This window comes from Rutilus rutilus, assembly GCF_951802725.1.
Source record: "Rutilus rutilus genome assembly, chromosome: 19".
Classification (NCBI taxonomy): Eukaryota; Metazoa; Chordata; class Actinopteri; order Cypriniformes; family Leuciscidae; genus Rutilus; species Rutilus rutilus.
In genome coordinates this window covers 23,369,303-23,394,535 of record NC_140232.1, presented here as the reverse complement: position 1 = coordinate 23,394,535, position 25,233 = coordinate 23,369,303, and the positions used below count along the sequence as shown (strand labels likewise).

Sequence of the window (25,233 nt, the reverse complement as noted above, 5' to 3'; positions counted from 1 at the left end):
AGAGACGAGAGGTGCCCTTATTTACGAGCAGTTTGGCTCAATAATAGAGGAGCGGTGGAATTGATCATATCTGTCTGGGTCAAAAGGTCTAAGTTGATTTGAGATGTAGCACACACGTGAATCGACTTTACTTGATAATAATGTGAAGCTAGTATTGCAGAACAGAAACTAAACAGATGAAATCTGGATACTGATTCATTCTAAAAAAAAAAATCTTTATTGCAAACTTACCTGAAAGTTGTATATAATTGGTCAAAGCATCATCCACAGGGGGACAAAACACTTTACGGATCAATCTGTCCCTTAAGAATATTAGGTTGAGCCACAAACCACAATTACACATTTGCTTCACCACATTCCTCCTCCCCCATTCTCCTCCATCCTCCCCCAATCCATTCTCCATCTTGTCCATTCCACATACCTCCAGGCTCCTTACATGTACCCCATCCCCCCCAAAAGCGTTGAGAGGAACAGATCTTTTATGTAATGCAATGTGATTGTGTTGTGAATGTGCAGATGAAGGAACATCTGGTCAATATACAAGCATCAGGTTTATAGTTGAACAATATGGAATAATAGCCTGTAAACTGTGATGTCTGTTGCAGGTTGTGACATGATAAAGATCCTCTTCCTCATCGACTGACCGCTCCCTCGGATATAAATCTTCAGGGGAGTTCTGCCACAGCCTTGCGTTACATCTGCGCCTGCGTCTTTCATAGTGTTCGAGAGACATAGCAAGACATATTTACACGAGCACCAAAATTCTGATGAATTGTGAGCAAATTTATCTCTATATCACTTGTTTCCAAAGCATTTAAATCGTTTAGGATCAGTAAGGTCTTTCGGTTTTAGAATAATTTTGAGCTGTGGGCTATCTAATTAGAGATTTGTTTAAGCTGCGTAACTATGAATTGAATGTGAAATCCAATCTATTTCACTTTTTGCTTTGCTGGCTAAATTTATTGCAACTTCAATTCTTGCATGTTAACTGGTGTGTGCTGGCATGAGATCTATCCTCAGGCTATTTTCTGGAGAATCTCCTCCCCCTCAGAGATAGAGAAAGGCTGAGTTTTCATTAAGATTGTTGTGGAATTTTCTTCACAACAGGACTCCATATTTTCTCATTGCTGGAAGCATAATGAATTTACATGATATTTGAATGAGTTAATGAATTTTCTCAGCAACACTTCCCATGGGTTTGAGGGGGGCCCTGTGGATTCATATTTGACAACTGTATATTCCATCGCAACTTTTCATTAAGGATGTTGATTTATGAACCTTAAAATTCATGAGAATTTATTTTATTAAAACAATACGATACATACCTTTCAAAAGTTTGTGGTCAGTAAATTGTTTTGATTAATACTTTAAAGACATTAATGATGTTACAAAAAGATTTCTATTTTAAATAAATGCTGTTCTTTGTAACTTTCTAAAAAATATTTTTTATCGCCATTTCCTTGAAAACATTTGGCAGCACAACTGATTTCAACACTGATAGTAATAAGAAACGTTTCTTGAGCACCAAAGCAGCATATTAGATTGATTTCAAGTGCTGAAAATTCTGTGTAAATTACATTTTAAAATATATTAAAATTGAAACCGGTTATTTTAAATTCTAGTCATATTTCTTCGCCTTTTTAAATAAATGCACTGTGAATACAATTGACATTTCATTAGCCAAACACATTCAATAATAATAATGTACTGTCTAGGTGAAGGATTAGTTCAATCAAAATGAAATTCTGTCATTCACTCTCATATCTTTCAAAACAAAAATGTTGGTTGCTTAAAAAAAATGGTGCCTTTCTGAAGCGTAAAAGCCTCAGTTTCCAAAGAATGAACAGTACAGTTCAGAAATAAAGTCATACGGGTTTTAAACAACACGAGAATGAGAGTGAGCAGACAATGGCAGAATTTTCATTTCTGCCTGAACTATCCCTTTAATTATAGAGAAAGAAACAGGTGCCTTCCCATCCTGGAGGCAGTAATCCATAACGCTACACTCCTGAAGTGTGTAATTTCTCCTCATCTGCTGCAGATCCACCAACGCTGACCTCTTGTCTCTCAGACTTCAATAACTGCTACTGTAGCATCTCTGTATTATTCTCTCTGTTGCTCTTCTGAAAGCACTGCGCTCGTTTGGCTTCTATAATTGCTTGTCAAATCCCTCACTATCTGAAGTCCTGTAAGATGTCATTTATGGAGGTTCCCTGTGGTATACATCCACTCTATTCTTTCTGCCTCTGTGCTTCCTTTTATTTGAGGCTTTCAGGTCTGCGAGATGAAGCAGTATTTCCAAATTGCTTAGGTATAAATAAATGGGAAAACGGATCTCCCTAACAAGGTTCTTCAGGAACCAGCTAAATATCAGAGCGAACTAGCGGCTGAATTCAAAAGCAACATGTTAGCTGTCACCGTTTTCCAACAGTTTACAGCAGGATCTTCTCCAGAGAATTCCCAAAGCTGACTGTTTTATTCATGACGTGGAGATCAAAACATTAATATACAGCGAAAGGCAACCACAAAAACACCAGAAGGTCACAGTAGGCCAACAAACAAACAGAAAACCTACTGAGGCAGAAAGGAGGAGAAAGCATCAGTAACAGATATGAGTCTTTCTTTCTCTCCTCCCAGAGGTATAAATAAGTAATGAGCATATTGTTAAAATTCATGTTGCACTTTCATTCCCTCCAGTCATTCACACACTCTCTCTTTATGTAGTATAATGCATGCTAATGCCGTGAGATCAGCCCATTACATGTTATTCAAGGTGCATGAAGAACTCATGGTAAGTCACAGGCCATGTGATTGCGATTGGCGTCAGCATACAGAACGCATACACAATGGCCAGCTTTCCTCTGAATTTGCATCTCCCCTCTTCCCTCGCTACATTTGATATTCGGCTGTTCACAAGCAGTCATATTAAATCAGATTTCATTGGATGAAAATAGAAAATATATTGCATATCAAATTTGGAATCACTGCAGTCTAACCTCAGTCACTCTATTTCTCTTTATCTCCCCACCTCTCTGTTGTTTTATGTTATCTTTATCTTGCTTTCTGCCATATTTTATGCGTTGTCTTCGCGCTTTTCAATTGAATTGTTATACTATTAAATTTGAGTTTATGGAATTAAATGCAATAACAACTGTTAACTCAAGAAATACTTCGAAACATTACCAGTAGCCCCGTTTCCATAACAGATTTGCGCAAAACTTTAGTGATATTTTCTAAATGTCGATAAAAAAAAACTATTGCGAAATGACGGCGTTTCCATTAACCGATGTTATGTGACTAAAACGTCATTTTTAAATCCCGTGATAAGTAATTCGGTAGGTTTTGGATGTTGGTAGGTTTATGTAGGCTATATCTCAGCCACTGCACTAGCCATTATTTTTAATCGAAGGATAGGCGTGTTATCCAAGCTTTAATGGCAAGGAAAGCCCCTATAATTGGGAGCGGCACATATGAGGTGTTTCTCCTTCATATCTGCTTCAAGGTCTTGATAGCCTAAATGATGGCATTTCTTTGTTGTTTATAATCCAGTATTCCCTACTTTTGTGTTTTATTAGTTTAATGAAGAACTCTGTCTCGTCTTCTGTACAAACATACCGCGCCATCTACGTCAGGTGACCTATAAATGCGCAAAAACAATTTCCGAGCGTAAAAACTTTTATGAAATTGACGTGTTTCCATTGGCTGTATTTCAATTCGCAATTTGAAGAGTAGGCTAATGGAAACGTGGCTAGTAAGAGGTGTGTTTCCATGTAAACTGATAAATGTCAGTCAACAGCATGTTATTTTGTTTTGTGTCAAAGGGCATTTCAATGTGCAGTGGAGTGTATTAAAATAAACCTAGTTGTCTGAGTCTCAAAGATGAACTGGACAGATCTAGCCTGAGTCAACAAGGGTAGCCTAATCGCAGCTGCCAAGTTGTCTTCAAGACATGTAAGTGTAGTCTAGGAGAAAGAGAGAGAACAGGTGCGGACTATGACAGAAAAGGGGAATTTTCTTTCTGCTTTTCGTTCTTTCTAATGGCACATATACACATATTTAATGGCACATGACATAGGCTATGCATCATTACAAACCAGAGTCTTCATTATAAATAATAAAAATGAGAAACATGAATTACATGATACTGAAGTCAATGAGAACATCACACAAGTGTTTTGTATGCGGTTTTATATGATTTAGTGTGGTAATCCCTGTTCTCTAAATAAATCAGGACCTCACAAAATCAAATAAACTCTTTTAAAAGGCAGCTCTGGTTTTGCATGACTACCCATGGTGCAGTGAGTCAGAGGGACATTGAGAGATAACAGGTTATCAGCAATACACACAGGGCCCACATCACACCTAATAACTTAAGTCGTAACAGCTTCCCCAGAACACACCACTGGTGCTCAGCACAGCTACAGGTCAATAATGACTCCCCTTAGTAGCATCAGACCCTGGAAGCCAAATCATTTTACCTTGTGCTTGTTAAACATTGCTCTGTGATTGCTTAGTGTAAATGATAAAACAAAGAGTTCCCGTCCTAGAGGCTGATTGGTCAATGCAGCGCTTCAAACTTGCGAAATACACAATATTAGCATATATGATGCCAAACATCCCATGGCAGTGCTGGTCTGAAAACGAGGTGTGTTCCAAGTATAAAAATAAAAGGATTACAATGTAAAAGATTATTATTGTGTAAAGATATGGTGGAATCCGGTTTGTCCCGTAGATGGTCTGCTTGCGCGCTTTAACCTCGCGAACGAGCAGTTCTGTTTTCTCTCTGGAGTGTTCAGTCTTTCCAATTGCAAATTCCGTCATGTAAATAGCAATCCAACATGGCGCTAGCGCAACTGGTTTTTAAAGGGAATGGGAGACTCTGATTGGACTACATCTTCTATTGGAATAAATTATAAATGATAATTTAAAAAACTGCATCACACAAAATCAAAAGTTGTCAGTAATAACAAGGTGGTTAAACAGTATTCAGAATCAGTCATATTCATTTCTTTTTAATGTGGAAAAATGACTGCGTGCACCTTCAATATTATTTTAATAATAAATGTATGTTATTATGATTTTTTCATTTCATTGTTTTATGAATAACATATTGTACATTATTGCAAACATTCTTGAAGAATGCTTGCAAGATTTCAGGCACAAAAAAAAAGGAAAAAGAATGGCCACTAGAAAGTGTCACGCTTCTCAAAGCTTCTTGGTTTATGTGGTCATAAATTCTGTTTGTGTGCTGACAGCCAGAGACTGACAACAGCCTCAGCCTCTTTCCCCACAGGCAACAAAGACCCCGAGTGCAGAGCTGCTCCCAGTACAGGTGACAGCAACGAGAGGCTGGGAAATAAGATATGAGGGAAGCAGGAAAGGAAGGTGGGAGGGTGAAGCTATCACCTATAAGTACAAGAGAGAGGTTGTGCGAGAGAGCGAGAGAGAGAGAGTGCGAGAGAGAGAGAGAGAGAGAGAGAGAGAGAGAGAGAGAGAGAGAGGGAGAGAGTTGAGAGCTGGCTGGTGAATATTGGCTGGTATTGCTGGGAGAGGAGGGGCCTGCTGTAAAGCTGTAATGGGCTCCAGCTTGTGCAGTGGTGCCGATCCCAACGTTTCCTCCAACCTAGCAGCTTTTCCTCTCTCTGCAGACACACATGTACGCGCGCTGGGCTGGCGCCGCTCCAGCACAGCCTTGAGACATTCTCAAACGGATTTTTCGGATTCACCATCCCACCATCTGACTGAATGACTTGGTCTTTCTCTTTGGAAACGCACGGCTCCAGTTCATTCATCTTCAAACGCTCAAGCAAGCTGGATTACATCCCAAATATGCAGACGCGAGCAGCAGAAACATAAGGGAACATCATTAGCAGTGGGCTAATATGCACTTTTTATCGTGAGCCTCTCCTGAATCTGGATTTCTCTCAGAAGCCGAGCAGATGCAGGGCAGCGTCCAATTCATTCCCTGCTGAAGATCAGATACTTCCAGGCTCCACTTCATCCCTTTCAATCATCTGTCTGACGTGTGATGGAGAGACCTGTCCTGGTAGACTGACATCTGGTTCGGAGAAAGAGCTGAGCTTACCTCTGTAGTGCGAGAGAGGCTGTTTCTGGCATGATCTGACAGGTGCACTTGCTCATTCATTTTCTGTGAACCATGAACACGCAGCTGGAATTCCGGCAAGAAAGGAAGAGGGCAGGTTTGATGTGATCTGTGAACGACAGACTCTTATCTGCACAGTGAGTGCAAATGAGCGGTGGGATTACATCCCCACTTTATAGAGGACGAGGAAAAGATGATGACACAGTCATAGAGTGCTTTTGTAGATAAATACATGCAGGTGTCAAATACAACATGCTATGAAATTAGGCACGGCATCAGACCTACAGTTATACTAATGGCTAATGAACATCTTAACGCATCCGCATTGTAATTGCAAGAATGTTTTATTGTAGGGAATAAATCGGAACGGAAATAATCAACAAGTCAGTACTGCAGCAGGCACTAGTCAGACTCAAGCAACATGTTTTAAAGCACTTCAAATAGCATGACATGCATGTCTGCGCCTACAGAGTGTTGTTTTATGTAAATGAAGGGAACAAGCTCTCTAATAATAGAAACAGGGTGTGAAGGAAGGCATCTCTCAGGGGAAAACGGAGCGGCGGAAAGTAAACATTTGTTTATTGCATCTTTTATTTAATAATTCATGTCTTAGTCTACGACTTTGGCACCAGGGAGTTTACGCTGAGCAGATCTCGTCTTTGATTTTATCGTTCAGACACGGTGGGATCTGTGAATTTAATCCTCGGCTCGCTGCTTGTTTCAAGTGCAAAGACTTTGGGGATATGAAACATTTTCAGTCTAATATAATATTATCAGATTTGCGTCATCATAATTCTGTCATAGGTGAAGTTTTCAAGGCTGTAACATTGAACCAGCTTCCCTGAGTGTATATGGTGAATTCAAAGCTGGGTAAAAGCACACGGACATCAGAGGCTTCATACATCAGCAATCAAACCTCGACTTTCTCACGGCTGGATGCTTCAGCATCTCTGATCCCGCTTCCAGGGTTGGACCTCAATTAAAACAGCAGCCGGGCCTGAATGTGGGAAGCAGACAAAGAGAAGCACATCAAAGCCCTTTCATGGAGTGCAGAGTCTTAACCTCTGATCTCAGGGAGGGATTCATGTAATTGGAAGGCAGGGATAGGCACCTACATCGGAGAATCAGGAATCGAGGAATCGCACCCCCTCAGGAAATCACAAGCCAGGATGGGCTGCAATATGTGTGTGGTGAACAGGCCGGAGGAACAGTACAGGATCATGTTTCAGGTGAGAGTGCCAACACAAACAAGTGCATGTTAAAATTTCTCTTCATTTTTGATTTTGCAAGGGCAAACTTAATGCTTATTGGGAATAATCATTAGAAGGTACAAGTTTCATAAAGTTATGAAGTTCATAATGCATCATGAATTTAAATACACCATAATGCGACATTCACTTCTCTTCAAAAGTTTGGGGTCAGTAAGATAAAAAAAGAAGAAGAAATGAATATTCACAAAGGATGCATTAAATTGATCAAAATATTGACAATAATGCAATTATTACTTAATTAATGTTCCAAAAATAGATATATATTTCAAATAAATGCTGTTCTTTTGAAATTTCTATTCATTAAAGAATCCTGAAATAAAAATGTATAATGAAATAGTATTTCCACAAAAAAAAAAAAAAAAAAAAAAGTACTGTCTGTGCTAAAACTTTTTTCAACATTGATAATAATAAGAAATGTGCACCAAATCAGCATATTAGAATGATTTCTAAAGGATCATGTAATACTATGACTGGACTAATGGCTGATGAAAATTCAGCTTTGCCATCACAAGAATAAATACAATTTTAAAATTGTTATTTTTTTTTTTTCTGTATTTTTATCAAATAAATGCAGCCTTGGTGAGCAAAAGAGACCTTTAAAAAACATCTTACTGACGCCAAACATTTGAACGGTATCAAATGTAACATTAAAAGTAACAGATCAGCTATAGCTTGTTATATTATGTATTAAATGTATTAGGAACACACAAACTAACTGTTAAATATTCAATTTTAAAACTGTGGTAATAATAGGGAGTCCGTCCTCCCTTTGCTGCTATAACAGCTTCAAGTTTTTTTGAAAAGGATTCCACTTGCTGAAACATGGATACAGGGATTCGGGCCATCTAGTGTATGATTAAATATAAAAGGGAAATTAGACCTTAAATTAGCTCTTTTGGATGAGGAATTTAAAATTGAGCCCAAATATAGACAACCTTGAGTATTATCACCATTCCATGATCTATAACAGTGACCCATTCCTCATATGACATTAATAGCTCATCATACAACTATATTTACCTCTGAAATGGTTCTTTGTGTTGGGGTTTAAGGTACTTCTGCATGAGGATGCTGTTCTTCTTAGTACCAATGAAAAACGTACATTCTGCTGTCTCATATAACGGCACCAAGGTTTATGCATGTTAACCTTACGGGGATTGTAGATCTGCCAGCAAACTGGAAAATGTTTATCGTAACAGAGCAGCTTTAAGATGTGTCGAGGGGCTTTTAAGTTACGTTGGTGCTTTAAGCAAAGAATTTAATGAATTAATCCTGTGTTGAAAACCGCAATCCCCCAAACCACACAAAGACTTCCTACTCAGCATCCTCTAATTGACATGGCGGTGAGACTTTCTAATAGGCTGAGAGAGAAAAGGTGATGCTCGTTTTTAAACCTCTTCCACTGGTGAGGTGTTAAAGTTTGGCTTCCATTCTGTCATTTTTCCAACCACATGACAGGTCATGTGACTGTGATTGATAGCTAGGGGATATTTATACTTCTGGAAAGTAGAGCAGGATGAGAGAAGGGCAGATCTGCTAATAATAAAACCTATCAGGTGTGTAAAATATCTGTGGCACGGATGGAAATGGAATGTTAAAATCAAGGTTTATTGAATTCAGAAGCTGAGTACAAGTGTACCGGAGCAAAACTGATCCTTTAACTATAAAAAATAAAAAAGCAAGGCACGTCTCTGAACACATGGCTTAAAGCTGACAATGGAAAGTGGCTGCAGTGTAATGTCACCTTGAATTAAAACTAAGGGTCCAAATCAGTAAGTATCTGTGACACCTGTACAAATAAACTATTTTAGCCTTTTTTGCAAGGTCACGTTAATGAATATGCAAATATTAACTCAATTTCTATTTTCGGAAGAGAATGTGAGAATGATGGTCGGGTGTACTAAGCGGCTGCTGTTCATAGTGGTTGTTGGAACATGTGGTTGCTTCTATTTTCTTTGAATTACAGCAAATAACAGCAAAGTGTCTCCTTTTTAATAAAAAAAAAAAAAAAAGAATAATTCAAAACAAAAACTAAATCTATTCAACAAAACTTATTTTTTATGTGCACTATATAACAGCAAAGTGCCTCGTTTAACCTCGCTACCAAACAAAAACGCAACCTATTTCAAATGCACTGATGCAGTTCAGTTCTCAGTTCTTTCACCTGTAACATTTAAACTCCACTTGACCAAAATCTGCTTCACAGCTTGAGTTTGCAGCTTTGAAGTTTTGTTCAGAGAGCAATTTGCTTTCTCCGCCAGACCGCAATGTCATGCCAGGATAGGTCGAGCTTTCTCTAATACCGAGAGGATCTCCCACTTGATCTGTTCAATCTCACTTCAATTTCCAGCTTCTCTCTGCCTTTTTCTACTCTGCCTGTGGCTCTTCACAGAGGGTTTTGCTCCTTAACCAGTTTCTTCCAGAGACGGATAGTCCTCTCTGTGTAAGGCTGTTTTAAATGCTGCACACTTATTAGTGGAAAGAGCTGGAAGACACCATAAGCCCCCTGCCAAATCAACTGCATCAACACTGGAAGCCCCCTGGATTTACAAAGGAATAGTGAAGCATATATAATGCGCTTTAAAATGTGATGCAAAACGATATCAGCATGGGAGTGATCCACAAGCTGTGGGCGACATCACCAGGAGACATTACATGTCTTTACTTGTTCCCCTTATATCCTTCATAGCTTTCAAACTGAAATTGTTCAAATGGATATTTACCCAAAAATGAAAATTCTGTCATCAGTAACAGCACCCATCTTTTTATATTTTTGAAAGAAGTCTTTTTTGCTCAACAAGGCTGCATTTATTGGAACAAAAATACAGTAAAAGAGTAATATTGTGAAATATTACCACAGCTTAACTGTTTTCTATTTTAATATATTTTAAAATGTAATTTATTCCTGTGATGGCAAAGTTGAATTTTCAGCATCATTACTCCAGTCTTCAGTGTCACATGATCCTTCAGAAATTATTCTAATATTCTGATTTGGTGCTCAAGAAACATCTCTTATTATTATCAATGTTGAAAACAGTAGTGTTGCTTAATATTTTTGTGAAAATCATGATAGATAAATTCAGCATTAATTTCTATAAAAACTACAACAAACCTTCGAATGGTAAGTTATACCAAATCGTGTGACTTGTTGAAGCCACAGTGTAAGAAAAAAAAAGTAAAAGGTACATGTCTTTCAGGACATTATTTGTTTACGGACACAACACAATGTGTATTTAAATAACAGGTTAATATGGAAAATTTCTTCATCTTAACACCCTATTTTTTACAGACTTTTCTTACAGGGCATTATGATTTATAATCCCACCTGGAGATGATAAAACTGGTGTAAAATCCCTCAGGCTTATACTGACGGAGGGACCCGAGCCATATCTAGGGATCAGAATAGTATAGAGGAGCGTGGATGTGCTTTTTTAATGTAACCAACCACCTAAAAACCACCCAGCAACTGCACAGCAACATGCTAAAAAGCACTCAACATATAGCAAAAGCAAATCAACACCCTGGTGATCATGGCATTTCTTCATAAAATGTCTTTATCATTGTAACATTGTCACCGTTTTATAAAAGCAACAAGCCGCCATGGGTTAAGCAGTGTTCGATAAAAACCACAGTAAATCGCACCTCTTGTGGCTTATTGCTTACTCTAAAGTGCTTATCACAGTACACTGTTTCTAGACACACATTCTCACTCAGTCTTTCTCTGTGTCATGCTCTATGTATCTGAGTAAGTGGCATTTGCTCTTGTTTCTCCTCTGTGGCTGGGCACACAGTAATGAAGAGCAGACACATCCTGACAGGCTTCATTGGACTCAGGACAAGCTGCTGCAGGCATGAATAATACCATTCACACTGGATCACATTAGCCGGCTCTGCTGGAATAGCCGAGCGCGTGGAATCGCTATCCGTGAACGCCATCGCATTCATTTGGCAGGACCATCTTCATGTGATGCTCATCCGCGCTAATTGCTGCTAAGCTTTAGTGTTATGATGAGATTTAAATGAGCTCAGTCTGCACAAAAATCCTGTGCATGTCGAGTCGCTCTAAAATTAGCCTTTTTTTCCACTTTGCCTTTTGTAATCCCGCCTAAACCCCCCCACGACACGTCTGATGAGTTTCCCTCTCGCTCTCTCAGTCTTCCTGCCTCTACCTAACATACCCTGTCAAATTTGTCTCTATGGGATGCCGTTGCCAAGGCAACTGAGGTCATTAAGCAAGACTTATATGCTTTCTCACTGCAACGCACGAAGACGCAATAATGATGGCGAACACAAATAGTCGAGCACACTAAATCAGGCGTTTGGAAAAAACCATTGATGTAAATAAACATGATCCACTAGTGCGGGGTGAAGTGTACCCTCCACGCTGCAGGAGGTCTCTCCAAACATGCAGCGACATGAAAGGAAAAAAGATAAAACAGTCCACCCTTCACCTGCTCGGAGAATAGGAGGAGGAAAGAAGAAAGTAAAACTAATCCAGACTGACATTTCAGGCACAAGTAACCTTTAGTTAAATCCTCCTCTGGTTTCTAGCGCAACCCTTGCCCTGCCCTGACCGGCAACACTAGTAGGAGCAAAAATTGCTATCGCCCATCTTGAACATACAAACCATACATCACTGCTCAGGACTCAGGATTGATGGAGGTTAAGGTTCAATCCAGGGCGGAGAGCGAGAGAGAGAGAGAGAGTTTCCCTCCTCTAAACTCTAATCAAAAGCAAGACGAAATCCTGAGGGGAAGGTGATGGAAAGAGGGAGGGAGGAGGGGAATAGAGTTTGGGAACAATGTAAAAGGCACAATTTAGAACCTCAAACTGAGTTGACCTAGTTTACTGCAGTACTTAGAACCTTTGTGAAGACGTTTAGCATTTCTAACACTTTGTTTAACTGGGTCAAGTTGATTGATAGAAGCAAGCTGATTTCAAAATGAAACTCAAAAAAAAAAAAAAAGAGGCCATTATCAGAATAATTATTTGGGGAGAATCTTTTCGGAAACGGCTCTCTGTTTCTGTATTATAATTAGCAGTCGTTGCAGGCCGTCGGTGGAAATGCAACAACAAACAACCTGTCACTCCAATATAAAGCTCATACTGTAATAATAACCACAAGAGGTAATACTCAGAGGTGGCAGAGTAGAAGCATTAAAGCAGTTACAGATGCAATAAGCAGATACAATGTCTGACAAACAAGGCACTTTCTTTCAAGGCACAGTCTACTACTTTATAACATTGGTCAACATTCATCCTATTTTGAATCTTATTGAACGATTCCTCCATTCACACATTTATTTATTTTATTTAAATCAAAATGTCATCACTCCATCTTCTGGTGAAATGACTTATTTATTTTATTTAAATCAAAATGTCATCACTCCATCTTTTGGTGAAATGACAGACCACTCTCTGCTGACGTATGATGGCCTTCTTCAAACATTTAGTCCACTTAAACCCCATCCCTTTCTTACAATTGACTGCAAACTCGCATTCAGATATGCCTCCATACAATCAACAACAGATAGAACCTAGTCTCTGACCTACTTTTTTTATTTATTTAGAAATATGTTTCACTAAGTATTGTTTTATTGTTTCACTCAGAAACATGTCTCTGCTTCTGTTACATCGTGACATTGCTGCATTGGGTATCAAAACTTTTAAAGCATTTCATTTTTTTTTGTTATTGTTAAATTCTACAAACAGTATAATGAATGTCAGCCAATGTTAAAGAATTGAATTTTGTTGTGATGTTTTACTTTATGATTAACTAAAAAACAGCATCTGATTCCATAGCTAGATTAACATTTTCTAAAGTTGAAACATTTTCTTAAAAGACAACCAAATAGATTTTTTTTGCCGCTTCATGCTACAAGTCATGGAGGGAACCATAATTAATGCAGTTTGTTTGGTAGATCAGACTTTGAATTAATGTGAGATGATAGGGATCGTTGGGGTGTGGATGTGGATTGCACTGCAGTATCTGTGAGAGCTTTCAGAAGCTCCTTCATTAGCAATGCAAATATTCTACAGGGGCAAATGTACAGGGTGAAGGTCAATAGAGGTGTATCAGAAGTTAAAGAGATGTAATTGCTGTCTCCTGGTATTGAACTGATAAGCACAATCACCCACTGAGTTCTGTATAGGTCACTTGACCATGCAGAGGAAATTCCATCACAGTCCATTCGACACACTCTGTTGTTCCTCTGAAAATACTAAAACAGTTATTCATTTCCAACACGCTGCTTCCCTATATAAAATAGCTTGTAATTTCCCCAATGATCTTACGTTTCTAAATTTTAAATACTTAAGTATCAAGCTCATGCTAGACAATCAGACATCAATAAGCATTTTCTATATGACACATGTAGTTGAATGTATGGAAAAACTCTTCTGCTCGAGGACTCCATGTTTGCCAATATCGCTATTGCTCCATCAACTCTGAATCCCATGAGCAAACAGTCCATTTGTAATCAAAGCTACTGACAGGATCGATAATGAGCTGAACACAATGAAAAATAAATAGGTTTCACCTCTTTTAGACACTGAAAGACTTTCAGTCAAAAAGCATAAGGATTGGGGTGAGACCTGGTCTCTGAGGGTCAGTTATTTGTAGCTTGACTGCTTTGAGAATGATGAGAGAGAGAGAGAGAGAGAGAGAGAGAGAGAGAGAGAGAGAGAGAGAGAGAGAGAGAGATAATGTCAAACGTACTTTCAGTAGTATTAACCTTATATTGATTGTGGGTTGTATTCATGAGGGTTAAATCACCTCTCATCTGTCCCTCCCTAAGGCCTGTCATCGTACGAACTGTCCCAATGCACAAATCCAGTTAGAAATCTGTCAGTTATAATTATAATAAATAAAACAACAGCCTAAGAGTTATTAACCAGTTTCCACAACAGCACATGTAGGACATGGTATAATCTTGAATATATATATATATATATATATATATATATAGTGCAATGCATAAGTTAATACACCCATGCTAAAGTTGACTAAAAAGAGGAATAAAAAATCATATTTTGGAAATTTAACTTAATGCCTTAATTTAAAAAATTAGGAAAAATCCCACCTTTAAGGACACCAATTTTCTTTGTGAATGAATAATGTATCGTAAATAAATAAATGTTCTTCCTTAAAATACATGGTGCATAAGTTAGTACACCCCTATGTTAAATTCCCATAGAGGCAGGCAGATTTTTATTTTTAAAGGCCAGTTACTTCATGGATCCAGGATACTATGCATCCTGATAAAGTTCCCTTGGCCTTTGGAATTAAAATAGCCCCACAACATCATCACATAGCATTCACCATACCTAGAGATTGGCATGGTTTTATTTCAGTTAGCCTAAAAGCTAGTTTGATTTGCATTGCTCTCAATTAGCATTGAAATTGGTGTCCTTAAAGGTTGGATTTTTCCTAATTTTTTAAATTAAGGCATTAAGTTCAATTTCCAAAATATTAACTTTAGCATGGGTGTATTAACTTATGCATTGCACTGTATATATATATATATATATATATATATATATATATATTATATACATATACCAGAAAAGTCCCCCACACAGACCATATGGCCAGCTTCAGCTCCATTCCGGCATGATGAATCTGATCTTCAATCAAAAGGAACTGGATGAATATTTGAGTGCTACTGATCCCGATCTGAATTCTGACTTGTGATGCAGCCTGAATCATAATCACACAGTGTTCGTTCGCTGGCCACAGAAGAACTGACCGCCCCGACTGAGCCTGGTTTCAAGGTTTTATTCTCCATTCTGTCACCTGATGGAGTCTGTGTTCCTTGCCACTATTGCCTCTGGCTTGCTTAGTTTGGGACGCTTAGTGCTTTGGGGCGCAGTGAGTGATATTTAATGATATTATTGATCTGACTGTACTGACGCTGTTGTGTGAGAACTGAAGAGAGATGGACGAAAACACTGTTTTCTGCAGAACTGCTTTACAGATGAAGTGAACTAATTTAATAATTGATTATCTTTACAACGAAACTGAATCAATACTGAACTGACTTCAGCTGAACAACAGCATAATTTTCCTGTTATCACTCTTAAGTTCCTTTGAAACAATCTGTAATGTATAAAGCGCTATGTAAATAAAGGTGACTTGACACACACAAAACAAATTATGTTGGAAAACTCAAACACTGATCTGTATAAATTATAAAAATAAATCTCTGATACATAAACAATATTTTTCACGTTTTGTAGCTGTCATAGTACTCAAGAATCAGTGATGTGCAACTAAATAATCCTGCCAAAACATTAATCAGCTTTTTTTTCTTTTCTTTTTAAAGCTGTCAATATTTACGTCTTTTAATCTGTTTCTGCTTGTTTTTTCTCCATAGAAGGGAAACACTCTGCGTCCCATTGATGCGGAAGTAAAGGTAGGACACAAACCACTCAGATCTGAAATTTGTCTCATCACATGTCTATACACTACTGTTAAAAGTTTGGGGTCTTTATTAGGGAAATTAGAAAGATTTCTATTTAAAAAAATATTATAAAAATATATATTTTTTATATTATATATTATTAAAAATATATATTTTGAACTTTCTATTCAAAGAATCCTGAAAAAACAATTCTGTTTTCAACATTGATAATAATAAGAATGGTAATAATTTATTTTAATGACCACATCCACATTGCCATTACAGGAATAAATTACATTCTTCCATTGAAAAGGAAAACAGTTATTTTAACACTGCTTTTATTGCAATTTTTTTTTTTTTTTTTTAAATAAATGCAGCCTTGGTGAGCAAGAAATGACCCCAATCTTTTGAATGGCAAAGCAGCAGCTATAAGATCAGTTTCTTCTTTCTATGTCCGTTTGTGATTGGATGATGAACAGCTCTTGCTTGTCTTGCACAAGCCATTTTTGCTGGTTTGCAATGTTACTTCTCACCAAGGAGGAGCAGAACTACACCCTTCCTTGAGTTTTGCTTATTTGTGCATTTATCTTCCCTCTCTCCTTCTCTCATTTTTCTTATCTGTCTCCCTCCCTTCCACCCCAGTCTCTTTATAGTGCTGCTTCAGCATTTTCAGAAGTGTCAGATTAAACAACCAATCATTACATTATATTTAACGTGGACATACAATTGCGTTAATCCTATATGGTAACTATTTTCACTACCTGCAGCTCAAAGGCAGAAGAACATCTCACCTGTCCCAGGACAAGGATGGGCAGCCTCATGATCCTCTGCTGCTTCAGGTGATACGCAAGGGTCACAGGAGGAGATTAGGTGCGGCCGCTGGCACGGCTCGGCTCATGGCTATCACAGACTGCATGGACAGCGGCACCCAGACCGACATCAGCTTCCAGAACTTCCTGAATGGGGACAGAGGGTCTTACCCAAGTAGTGGATCACCAATGCCTCCACCCTCCCCTCCCCTCGCCCAGCTTGCGGAGCCGTACCTGCTGAATGACCTGTGAGCGTCTTCACTGTCCTCTGCCTCTTTATCAGTTCTCATTAGTGTCTCTGCGGGTTTGTGAGGTGGACAAATGTTGCATGCACTGAAAACCTGCTGAAGAAACATGTGTCTTTTCACAGTGGTTCTCTGGGGCAGGAATATAGTGATCCAAATGACTACTTCAATGTGGCTAACCATGAGGTGGATCAACAAGAAGAGCTGGAATATGAGGTGGGAAATCATTTAAATTTAATTACAAATAATCAACCACTACATTTACTGAATTAAATACCACTGATAAAATTGGTGAGCAAAAACTTTTTTTTACCTGGATGGTGATAAGGGCCGGAGCTGTTTCATTGTTTGATGTCAAAGTCAAAGCTCCAATATAATAAGTAAATAAGTAAAACCTGTCAAAATATAGAGAAGCACATTATGTAGGTAAAATTTTAACATAATATAAAATAAAGTTATTATTATAAATAACGTTGTAAATAAAAGTAAAATGCAAACATGCTCAAAATCTGCAAACAAAAACAAAACAAAAAAATTGGTTGATTCAAAACATGAATTTTTGTTACATGAAATGAAACGGCAAAAATAAATATGCAATTATTCTGGATTCCCTCCCCCAAACAATCGCCTGTTAACTAACAAATTATACAAATAACGATTTCCTTATATTGCAAACTGTGCAATCTCTGATTGCAGATTCCACAGGATTACAACTGTGACCAAGCACATACTTCCACATTAACCTTTTATTTTTTAGAAAAGGCATGCTGTTTGATTCATTGGACTTTCCAGGAAGAAAAAAAAAATTCACTCTAAGGGAAAAAAATTGATTAAATGGGTTAACATAACCAGTATTGCAACAACCTACAATATCTCATACATTTGCTTTGGCTGGCTTTCTGTCTCTGTGCATCTTTAAAGCAGAGGGTTCAATCTTTACCCCATATAAGCAGCTCTCCTTCTATGTCTCTGTCAGGAGGTGGAGCTGTACAAGTCGAGCCAGCAGGATAAACTGGGGCTAACAGTCTGTTACCGGACAGACGACGAGGAAGACCAAGGCATCTACGTTGGAGCAGTGAGTGATCACATGAGGCCGGATGTCATGTTTTACTGCTCAACACAACAGTAAAAAAGTATTCAACTGTGATATTTCAGTTATCCAGCTGAAATTTAAACATTCCCTGTTCTTAGGTGAATCCAAACAGCATAGCAGCAAAAGATGGAAGAATCAGAAAGGGGGACAGAATATTACAGGTATGTTTTTTTCTCAGATGTGCTCATGACATCAACAATATTTACAAATGAACTGACATCATAATGTCATTATGTTCATCTGGGATGCAGGCCAAGTGCTTCTAGATACAATCAGTCTATAAACAGATAATTGGTGAGACTTTTAAGGCAGCCCACACAGTTTCTCTAGAGAATAATTACAGAACAGCAAACACAGAGTGACATGATTCCATTGTCTTGACAAGTTCTTAGTTTATTCTGGTTTCTGATGTGACACTGACACATCCATTACCTTGGACTCAGCTGAAACATGACCACCCATTTACTGATGTTTTGATGTTATATTATTTTTGCCTCTATATTGTATCATTTTTATTTTTGTCTCTAGAAGCACTTGGGCAGCACCCATATCACCCTTTAGCCCAAGAATGGTTGTCCACTGAAGCTAAGGAGGGTTGAGTCTGGTCAGTCCCTGAATGGGAGACCTCCTGGGAAAACTAGGATGCTACTGGAAGAGGTGTTAGTGAGGCCAGCATGGGGTGCTCACCCTGTGGTCTGTGTGGGTCCTAACGCCCCCCAGTATAGTGATGGGGACACTATACTGTCAAAAAGCACTGTCCTTCGGATGAAACGTTAAACCGAGGTCCTGACTCTCTGTGGTCATTAAATATCCCAGGATGTCCTTCGGAAAAAGAGTAGGGGTTTAACCCCGGCATCCTGGCCAAATTGACCCATTGGCCTCTGTCCATCACGGCCTCTTAATCATCCCCATATATACTGAATGGCTTCATCACTCTGTCTCTCCACCAATAAGCTGATGTGTGATGGGCGTTCTGCCGTCGCATCATCCAGGAGGATGCTGCTCATTGGTGGTGGTAGAGGAGATTCCCCCTACCATGTAAAGTGCTTTGAGTACCCAGAAAAGTGCTATGAAAATGTAACAAATTATTATTATTATTTTGGAAAAGAGCTGACCTTTGGTGTGTGATGGCTCCGTCTGTCCCACATTAGATAAATGGGATGGAAGTTCAGAACCGAGAGGAAGCGGTGGCCATCCTGACCCGTGAGGACAGCACCAACTTCTCATTACTGCTGGCCAGACCAGAGATAGAGGTAAAGACATATAACACGAGAAAGAAAAAGGATTTACAATGTGAACACACTAGAATAGAATGAAGGAGGACAAATACATATATTTATTAGAGTACATGCAAACAAAATAGAAAGTCTTATTTATCAACTATCAATGTCCTAGACCAGGGGTGTCCAAATCTGCTCCTGAAGGCACTGTCCTGCAGAGTTTAGCTCCAGCTCGCCTCAACACACCTGCCTGGAAGTTTCTAGGATGCCTAGTAAGACCTTGAATAGCTGGTTCAGGTGAGTTTAATTGGGGTTGGAGCTAAACTCTGCAAGACATTGGCGCTCCAGGAGCAGGATTGGACACTCTTGTAATGTGTTAAATTGAGAGTGAATTGCTGCTTCTCATATTTGTCCAGCCCAAAAGCGGACCCTAGTAATCTCAAACATGTCATACATAATTTCGGAAGAGATCTTAAATGTTCAGAAAGTCTGCAATCAAAAATCTGAATTCTTCCAAGACCAAAATTCATTTTAATCTGAAATTATATATATGTCTATGGATGTGTTGTCAAGTCCTACAATATTTTTTTTATGTGGTAGCATCTAAATTAACTGGATTCATTAAAAATATAAATATACTGACACCGTTACTGTATTATCCACCAATAGTAGTAATTTTAAATGTCATTATCTTTTAAAGTTAGCAACCTCCTGTATTTACTTTTTACAGCATATTTAAGTCTGATATTTTGGCATTTCTTTTAGGAGAAACCTAAAACGTTAAAATGCAATTTAACAAAGATCTCCATGAAATCATCTGCACATCCTCTGCAATAAAACAGTCCTCTAGGCAAACACATTCAAGCACAATTCAAGTACACATACACACAAAAATGGGCTTTTTGAGGCACATGCAAAGTTAATGGACCCACGCTGTCCCCAACGACAGCAGATCCTAAAATTAATGGCTTATTTTGCTGAAGGAAGGGAAACAGAAGTCTCACATCACTCAATGTCTCAATCATGTGATCACTCTTAGTGATGGGCGTCAAGGATTTGTGGCAGTTCCATTAACACTATTCCACAAGGAGGTGAAGAGTGAGAGGGAACAAAGCTGCTTTACAGAATGCATGGGGAAAAGTGCACTATTAGAAAGACATGCAGAGAGGAGGAGTAATTGAAGGAATTGATGGAAGGTATGAAAGAGAGGGCAAATGAAGAGGTATAGAGCGAGGTACTCTAGGCAGAGAAAGGAAATGATTTTTATTTCCACAGTCAGCTGTTTCCAAGGACATAAACTAACACATATGATTAAGCTGTGCATATACACACTCATGGTCTAGATATTTATAAAAAAAAACATTATAAATTAGTAAATTTGAAACTATTAGAAATTATTAGAAACACAATCATCTTAAATTACTGTTATGCTATTGTATTAATATAATGTAAAATATTCTTCAATAACCAGTGCTGCAATCTTACTTATGCATTTATATTTATTAGTTTGGCAGATGTTTTCATCTAAAGTGACTAACAAATAAGAATAACACAGAGAGCAGCAATTAATCTGAACTAAACCTACAAGCTATATCTATTCAAACTAATTTGATATTCTATTTAACATTTAACAGCATTTGTACTCTTGCACCACTCATTTATTATCTGTTCTAAATGACCACCTATTTCAGAGCTGTATATATGGTGCTCTAAATTTATGACTTTGTAACTGTGTCAATTGTTCTGCAATTTCTGGGGATCCAGTGGAGATATTGAAAAAATTGCTGTTGGTTATTGCGTGCAGCCAGCAAAAATCATCTATCATGAGCACAGCCGTCAGCTAATGAATAAAACAGGGAGCTCATTTCAGCCAACGCTCAGCACTAACAAGATCAGAACAAAAAGAGGGCCATTTTGTACCTCTCATTCTCATCACCCTCCCAGCAACACAAAATGATTAATGATGAACTGAAGACCAGAAACAAGTGGAGCTGTCAGACCAAGAGTGGAAGAGATGGATAGAGAAAGAGAGACAGTAATAGAGAAACAGGAAGGGAAAAGAGAATGGTTGACGTAGAAAAAGAGATTACAGGCTGACTAAATCAAGAGGAGAGGAAGAGAGACATATAATCAAGTGACAATTGCAATTGATTATTGTCCTCTGTCTATAGACAAAGATACTCTGGGAAAACAAATCAATCCATCAATAAATCTGTATTCATCAATAAATATGTAGGATGATATAACATCATTTTCACAAATTAAAATAAACAAATGAACACCAGAGTAGTGCCACTTTGTTATAAAGTATGTCACAAGAAAATAAATGTAAATAGTTTAATTTCCATGTCCAGGTCTCAATGATCATGTAAGATAAGGCTATACTTTATTTGAAGGTGTTGTTACAGTGTAATTATAAATGTAAGTACTGAGTAATATTAATTAACAACATGCACTAGAAATAGGGTTTGGTTTAGAGTTAGTTGCATGCAATTGCATATACTTTACTGTTATTACTATGCAACATGTGTAACAAGGACACTATAAAATACAGTGTAACCTAAGACAAACTATATGTATAATAATACAGATGTATAATATATATTAATACACATATTATAAAATGACCACAATCCTTGAAACAACACAATATGTTGAACACATTTAAACAAATGTTTACATTGCCATCTAGTGTTGAAGTGTATTACTGCATATATTTACTTTTATGACAATACTGGTGATGTCAACCTCTAACTCTTCCCCTCTTTGCTTGCTTACTTTTCCCCTTCACTTCCTTTTTGTGCCTTTCCCCTAGACGGACACTCATTTGGACCCAGAGGAGCTTGATTGTGAGTTACCTGTAGAGATGAGTGTGGACAGCCTTAATACTTCACATCTGTCTGGCCTGTACCATTTCCGCCAAAAGAGAACCCAAACAGGCATTACTGAAGAAGCCCCACATCGGGAGACACCCATGCTCAGCCTAGCAACCCTTAGCAACAGTCAGGAGCTCGACAGCGGTGTGGGCCGCACTGATGAGAGCACAAAGAACGAAGAGTCCTCTGAGCATGACATCCTTCTGGGCGACGAGCAGACCAGCGCCTCCAACACAAATGCCACCAACACACCTGGCAGCTTGCGCAAGTTCAGGCCCAGCAGGAACAGTGGAGGAGGGAGCGACACGCCATCTCCACTGTTCCCTCTCCGAGAGCTCCACCTCAGCACAGACTCACTGGACTGTGGAAGCGTGGGTGGCGGGTACCTTCACGATCCCATCAGCGGGATGATGATGCCGGGTCTGACAGAGGAGGAATGCGAGAGGTACAGGCAACTTCTGGAAATCAAGTGTCGTTATGAAAAGAGGATAAAGAAAGTGCAGCAGGTTCAAGAAGGGAAGCAGAAAGAAGGAGAGGCACAAAAGGAAGATGAGAATAGGGAGAGGGAGGAGACTCTGGATGAGAACAGTAACGAGAACCTGACTCCACATGAGATGGCGCTTTTGGAAGAGGAAATGAGACACCTTGAGTTCAAGTGCCGGAACATTCTACGGGCACAGAAGATGCAGCAGCTAAGAGAGCGCTGTTTGAAAGCCTGGCTGATGGAGGAAGAAACATCGGGCCGGGCATCTGCAGAACCTCAGGGGTCTCCATTGCATGAGCTATCTGACATCAACGAACTTCCTGAGAAGGAACGGTCGGACAAGGACAGCACCAGCGCTTACAACACTGGGGGAGAGAGCTGCAGGAGCACGCCTATGGTGAGTGAGCATCGACTTCCAGTTTCTCAGTTGGATGAGTCAACAAGCCCTCTGCTAATTAGACACAAGGATCGACCAACCTGGTGCGAAAGGGGAAGAGCAAGTCTCAACAGTTCATATTCACCAAGCAGCTACAAGAAGTTTCAGACTAACACCCCTATGAACCAGAAATACTGCTCACTCTCCAGAGAAGGAACCATCCGTCGTATGCCTGAAGGGGTGACACACGGCGGCAATTCTAGGGTAAGCAGCCATGACAGGAATGGTGGTCGTAGTGCAGAGTCAAGTCCTTACTTCACTCGACGCCGTCATTCCAACTGCTTCACTCCAGAACGCTACCAGAGTTGCATGCATCTGGGATCTTCACTTTCCGAAAGTTCTGGACCCTTGGATAGAGCCGTGGAAGGAGAAAGTGAGGCACCAATGGGCGGCAGTGACCGTGAGGGCCATGGGAATGCCACTTTTGGGTCGCTGCCTCACCCCAGCCCAGTGAAGCTTTCTCTGGCTTTACCTTTGCCGCTTCCCCCTGCCTCACCACGCATGGAGTGGAAGGTGAAGATAAGGAGCGATGGGACCCGCTATGTGGCCAAACGTCCCGTCCGAGACCGGCTCTTGAAAGCAAGAGCGATGAAGATCCGTGAGGAACGTAGCGGAATGACAACTGATGATGATGCAGTGAGCGAAATGAAGATGGGACGCTACTGGAGCAAAGAAGAGCGTAAGCAGCAGCTGCTGAGGGCCCGTGAGCAGCGCAGACGCAGAGAGTTTATGATGCAGAGTCGTTTGGAATATCTCCGGGATCGTGGTCTGGACGTGGGCAAGGAGAGCCAGTCAGAGTCAGGTCAGAACCCAGCCTCACTCCTAGAGCTCAGTCAGAAAAAGAGCTCCAAGAAACGCAATAGACGCATACTGGACAACTGGATCACCATCCAAGAGCTACTGGCACATGGCTCTCGCTCTCCAGACGGGACGAAGGTGTACAATCCTCTTCTGTCCGTTACCACAGTCTGAAATGAAAAGGATGGTGAGGAAGGACAACAGAAAGAATCTATTTTATCCAATTACTATCTTGAACAGTTCTTAACAGTTTCAAAGGATCATCATTCCACTTTACTATTATGGCTGAGCAATGTTTAGCATCTATCAACCTCTTTAATTTAACATTAACATTCTCTGAAGTCTTAATATCTTACGCTGTGATGATTCTCAAGTAAATGTACATTTCAAATCAAAAGACTAGTTAAAACTCATTAAGACGTTTTTTTGGGTGGTGGTACTCTTAAGTCCTTGAGAAACTTGATTTTCTTGATTACTGAATGTGACATTGTCAATGTACATAACTGACACTCCTCTGGGGTCAAGCATATATGCTTTAAAGAATTTCTGTTTAATTGTTTAAACTAAAAGACAGCACAGTGACAAAGACACTTGGAAGTTTATGAATGTTGACTGAACGTACACAGACAAGCACAACAGACACAAACTGCACACAAACACAGGTCTCTTTGTGGGGTTGAGCAGGAAAACTGTTTAGTCTAAATCTGCCCATTGCAAGTAAACATATAGAACAAATGGAATTCATACGGTAATTTCCTTATGGCTGAACCAAAAGAAAAACAATTCAATTTCTTAACTGTTGAATTCTTGATTTTCATCGACAATAGCAGGATTGGATAACAATAAGACTTTTGTACAACTTACCGCTCTAACTACAACATCATATAAGTGCTTAACCTGTGCAGACACAATCATGCTAAACTTTTCTACAGAGACGTGGTGCTGAACTGAGATTTGTACTGCTTATTTGTGATAGTCTGTTTACACTATTCTCCTGTACTGTTTATTAGGGCCCAAATAAGACAAAAGCACAATGTAAGACACATTATGCTTTTTAATTATGAATGTATGGTAATTGTTTTCCCTAACACCCCAAGTCATCACAGAGAGACTTTCACAAGCCTATGTGGCCTAATGCGAACACATACTAATCACCAGCAAAAGGGAAAGCACAAGACACTCCGGAATCCTATGAAATATAACCAGCTACAAAATGAAAACAGATCGTACATTTGAATATACTGTTATAAGGAGCATTTAACCTGAAGTGGTTCACACAACAGTGTAGCAAAGGAGCTAAAAAATGAAAGGATATTCTTAATAACAAACAAATGATTGATATACAATTTTGTGTTCAAAACTGTTTGAAGATTTTTTAGAAAATGGCCTTAAGAGTTTTGACCAGTTTGGTGATGAGAGTCACTTGTTCAGCTCAACTAATTTTGCATGACTTTAACTATGATTCTGACTATATTGTACATGCCAGAAACAAATTG

The 25,233-nt window shown here is 39.1% G+C and overlaps 1 protein-coding gene across 1 annotated transcript; it reads left to right on the top strand.

The window, feature by feature from the left end:
- The first annotated feature begins 5,570 nt into the window (after positions 1 to 5,570).
- Positions 5,571 to 23,920, top strand: pdzd4 (PDZ domain containing 4). Its single transcript, XM_084388899.1, has 8 exons — positions 5,571 to 7,332; positions 15,750 to 15,788; positions 16,544 to 16,833; positions 16,956 to 17,046; positions 17,807 to 17,905; positions 18,022 to 18,084; positions 19,075 to 19,176; positions 21,959 to 23,920. Exons 1-8 carry the CDS (start codon positions 7,273 to 7,275, stop codon positions 23,909 to 23,911), a joined length of 2,697 nt encoding a protein of 898 aa, XP_084245025.1. The 5' UTR covers positions 5,571 to 7,272; the 3' UTR covers positions 23,912 to 23,920.
- Positions 23,921 to 25,233: the final 1,313 nt, after the last annotated feature.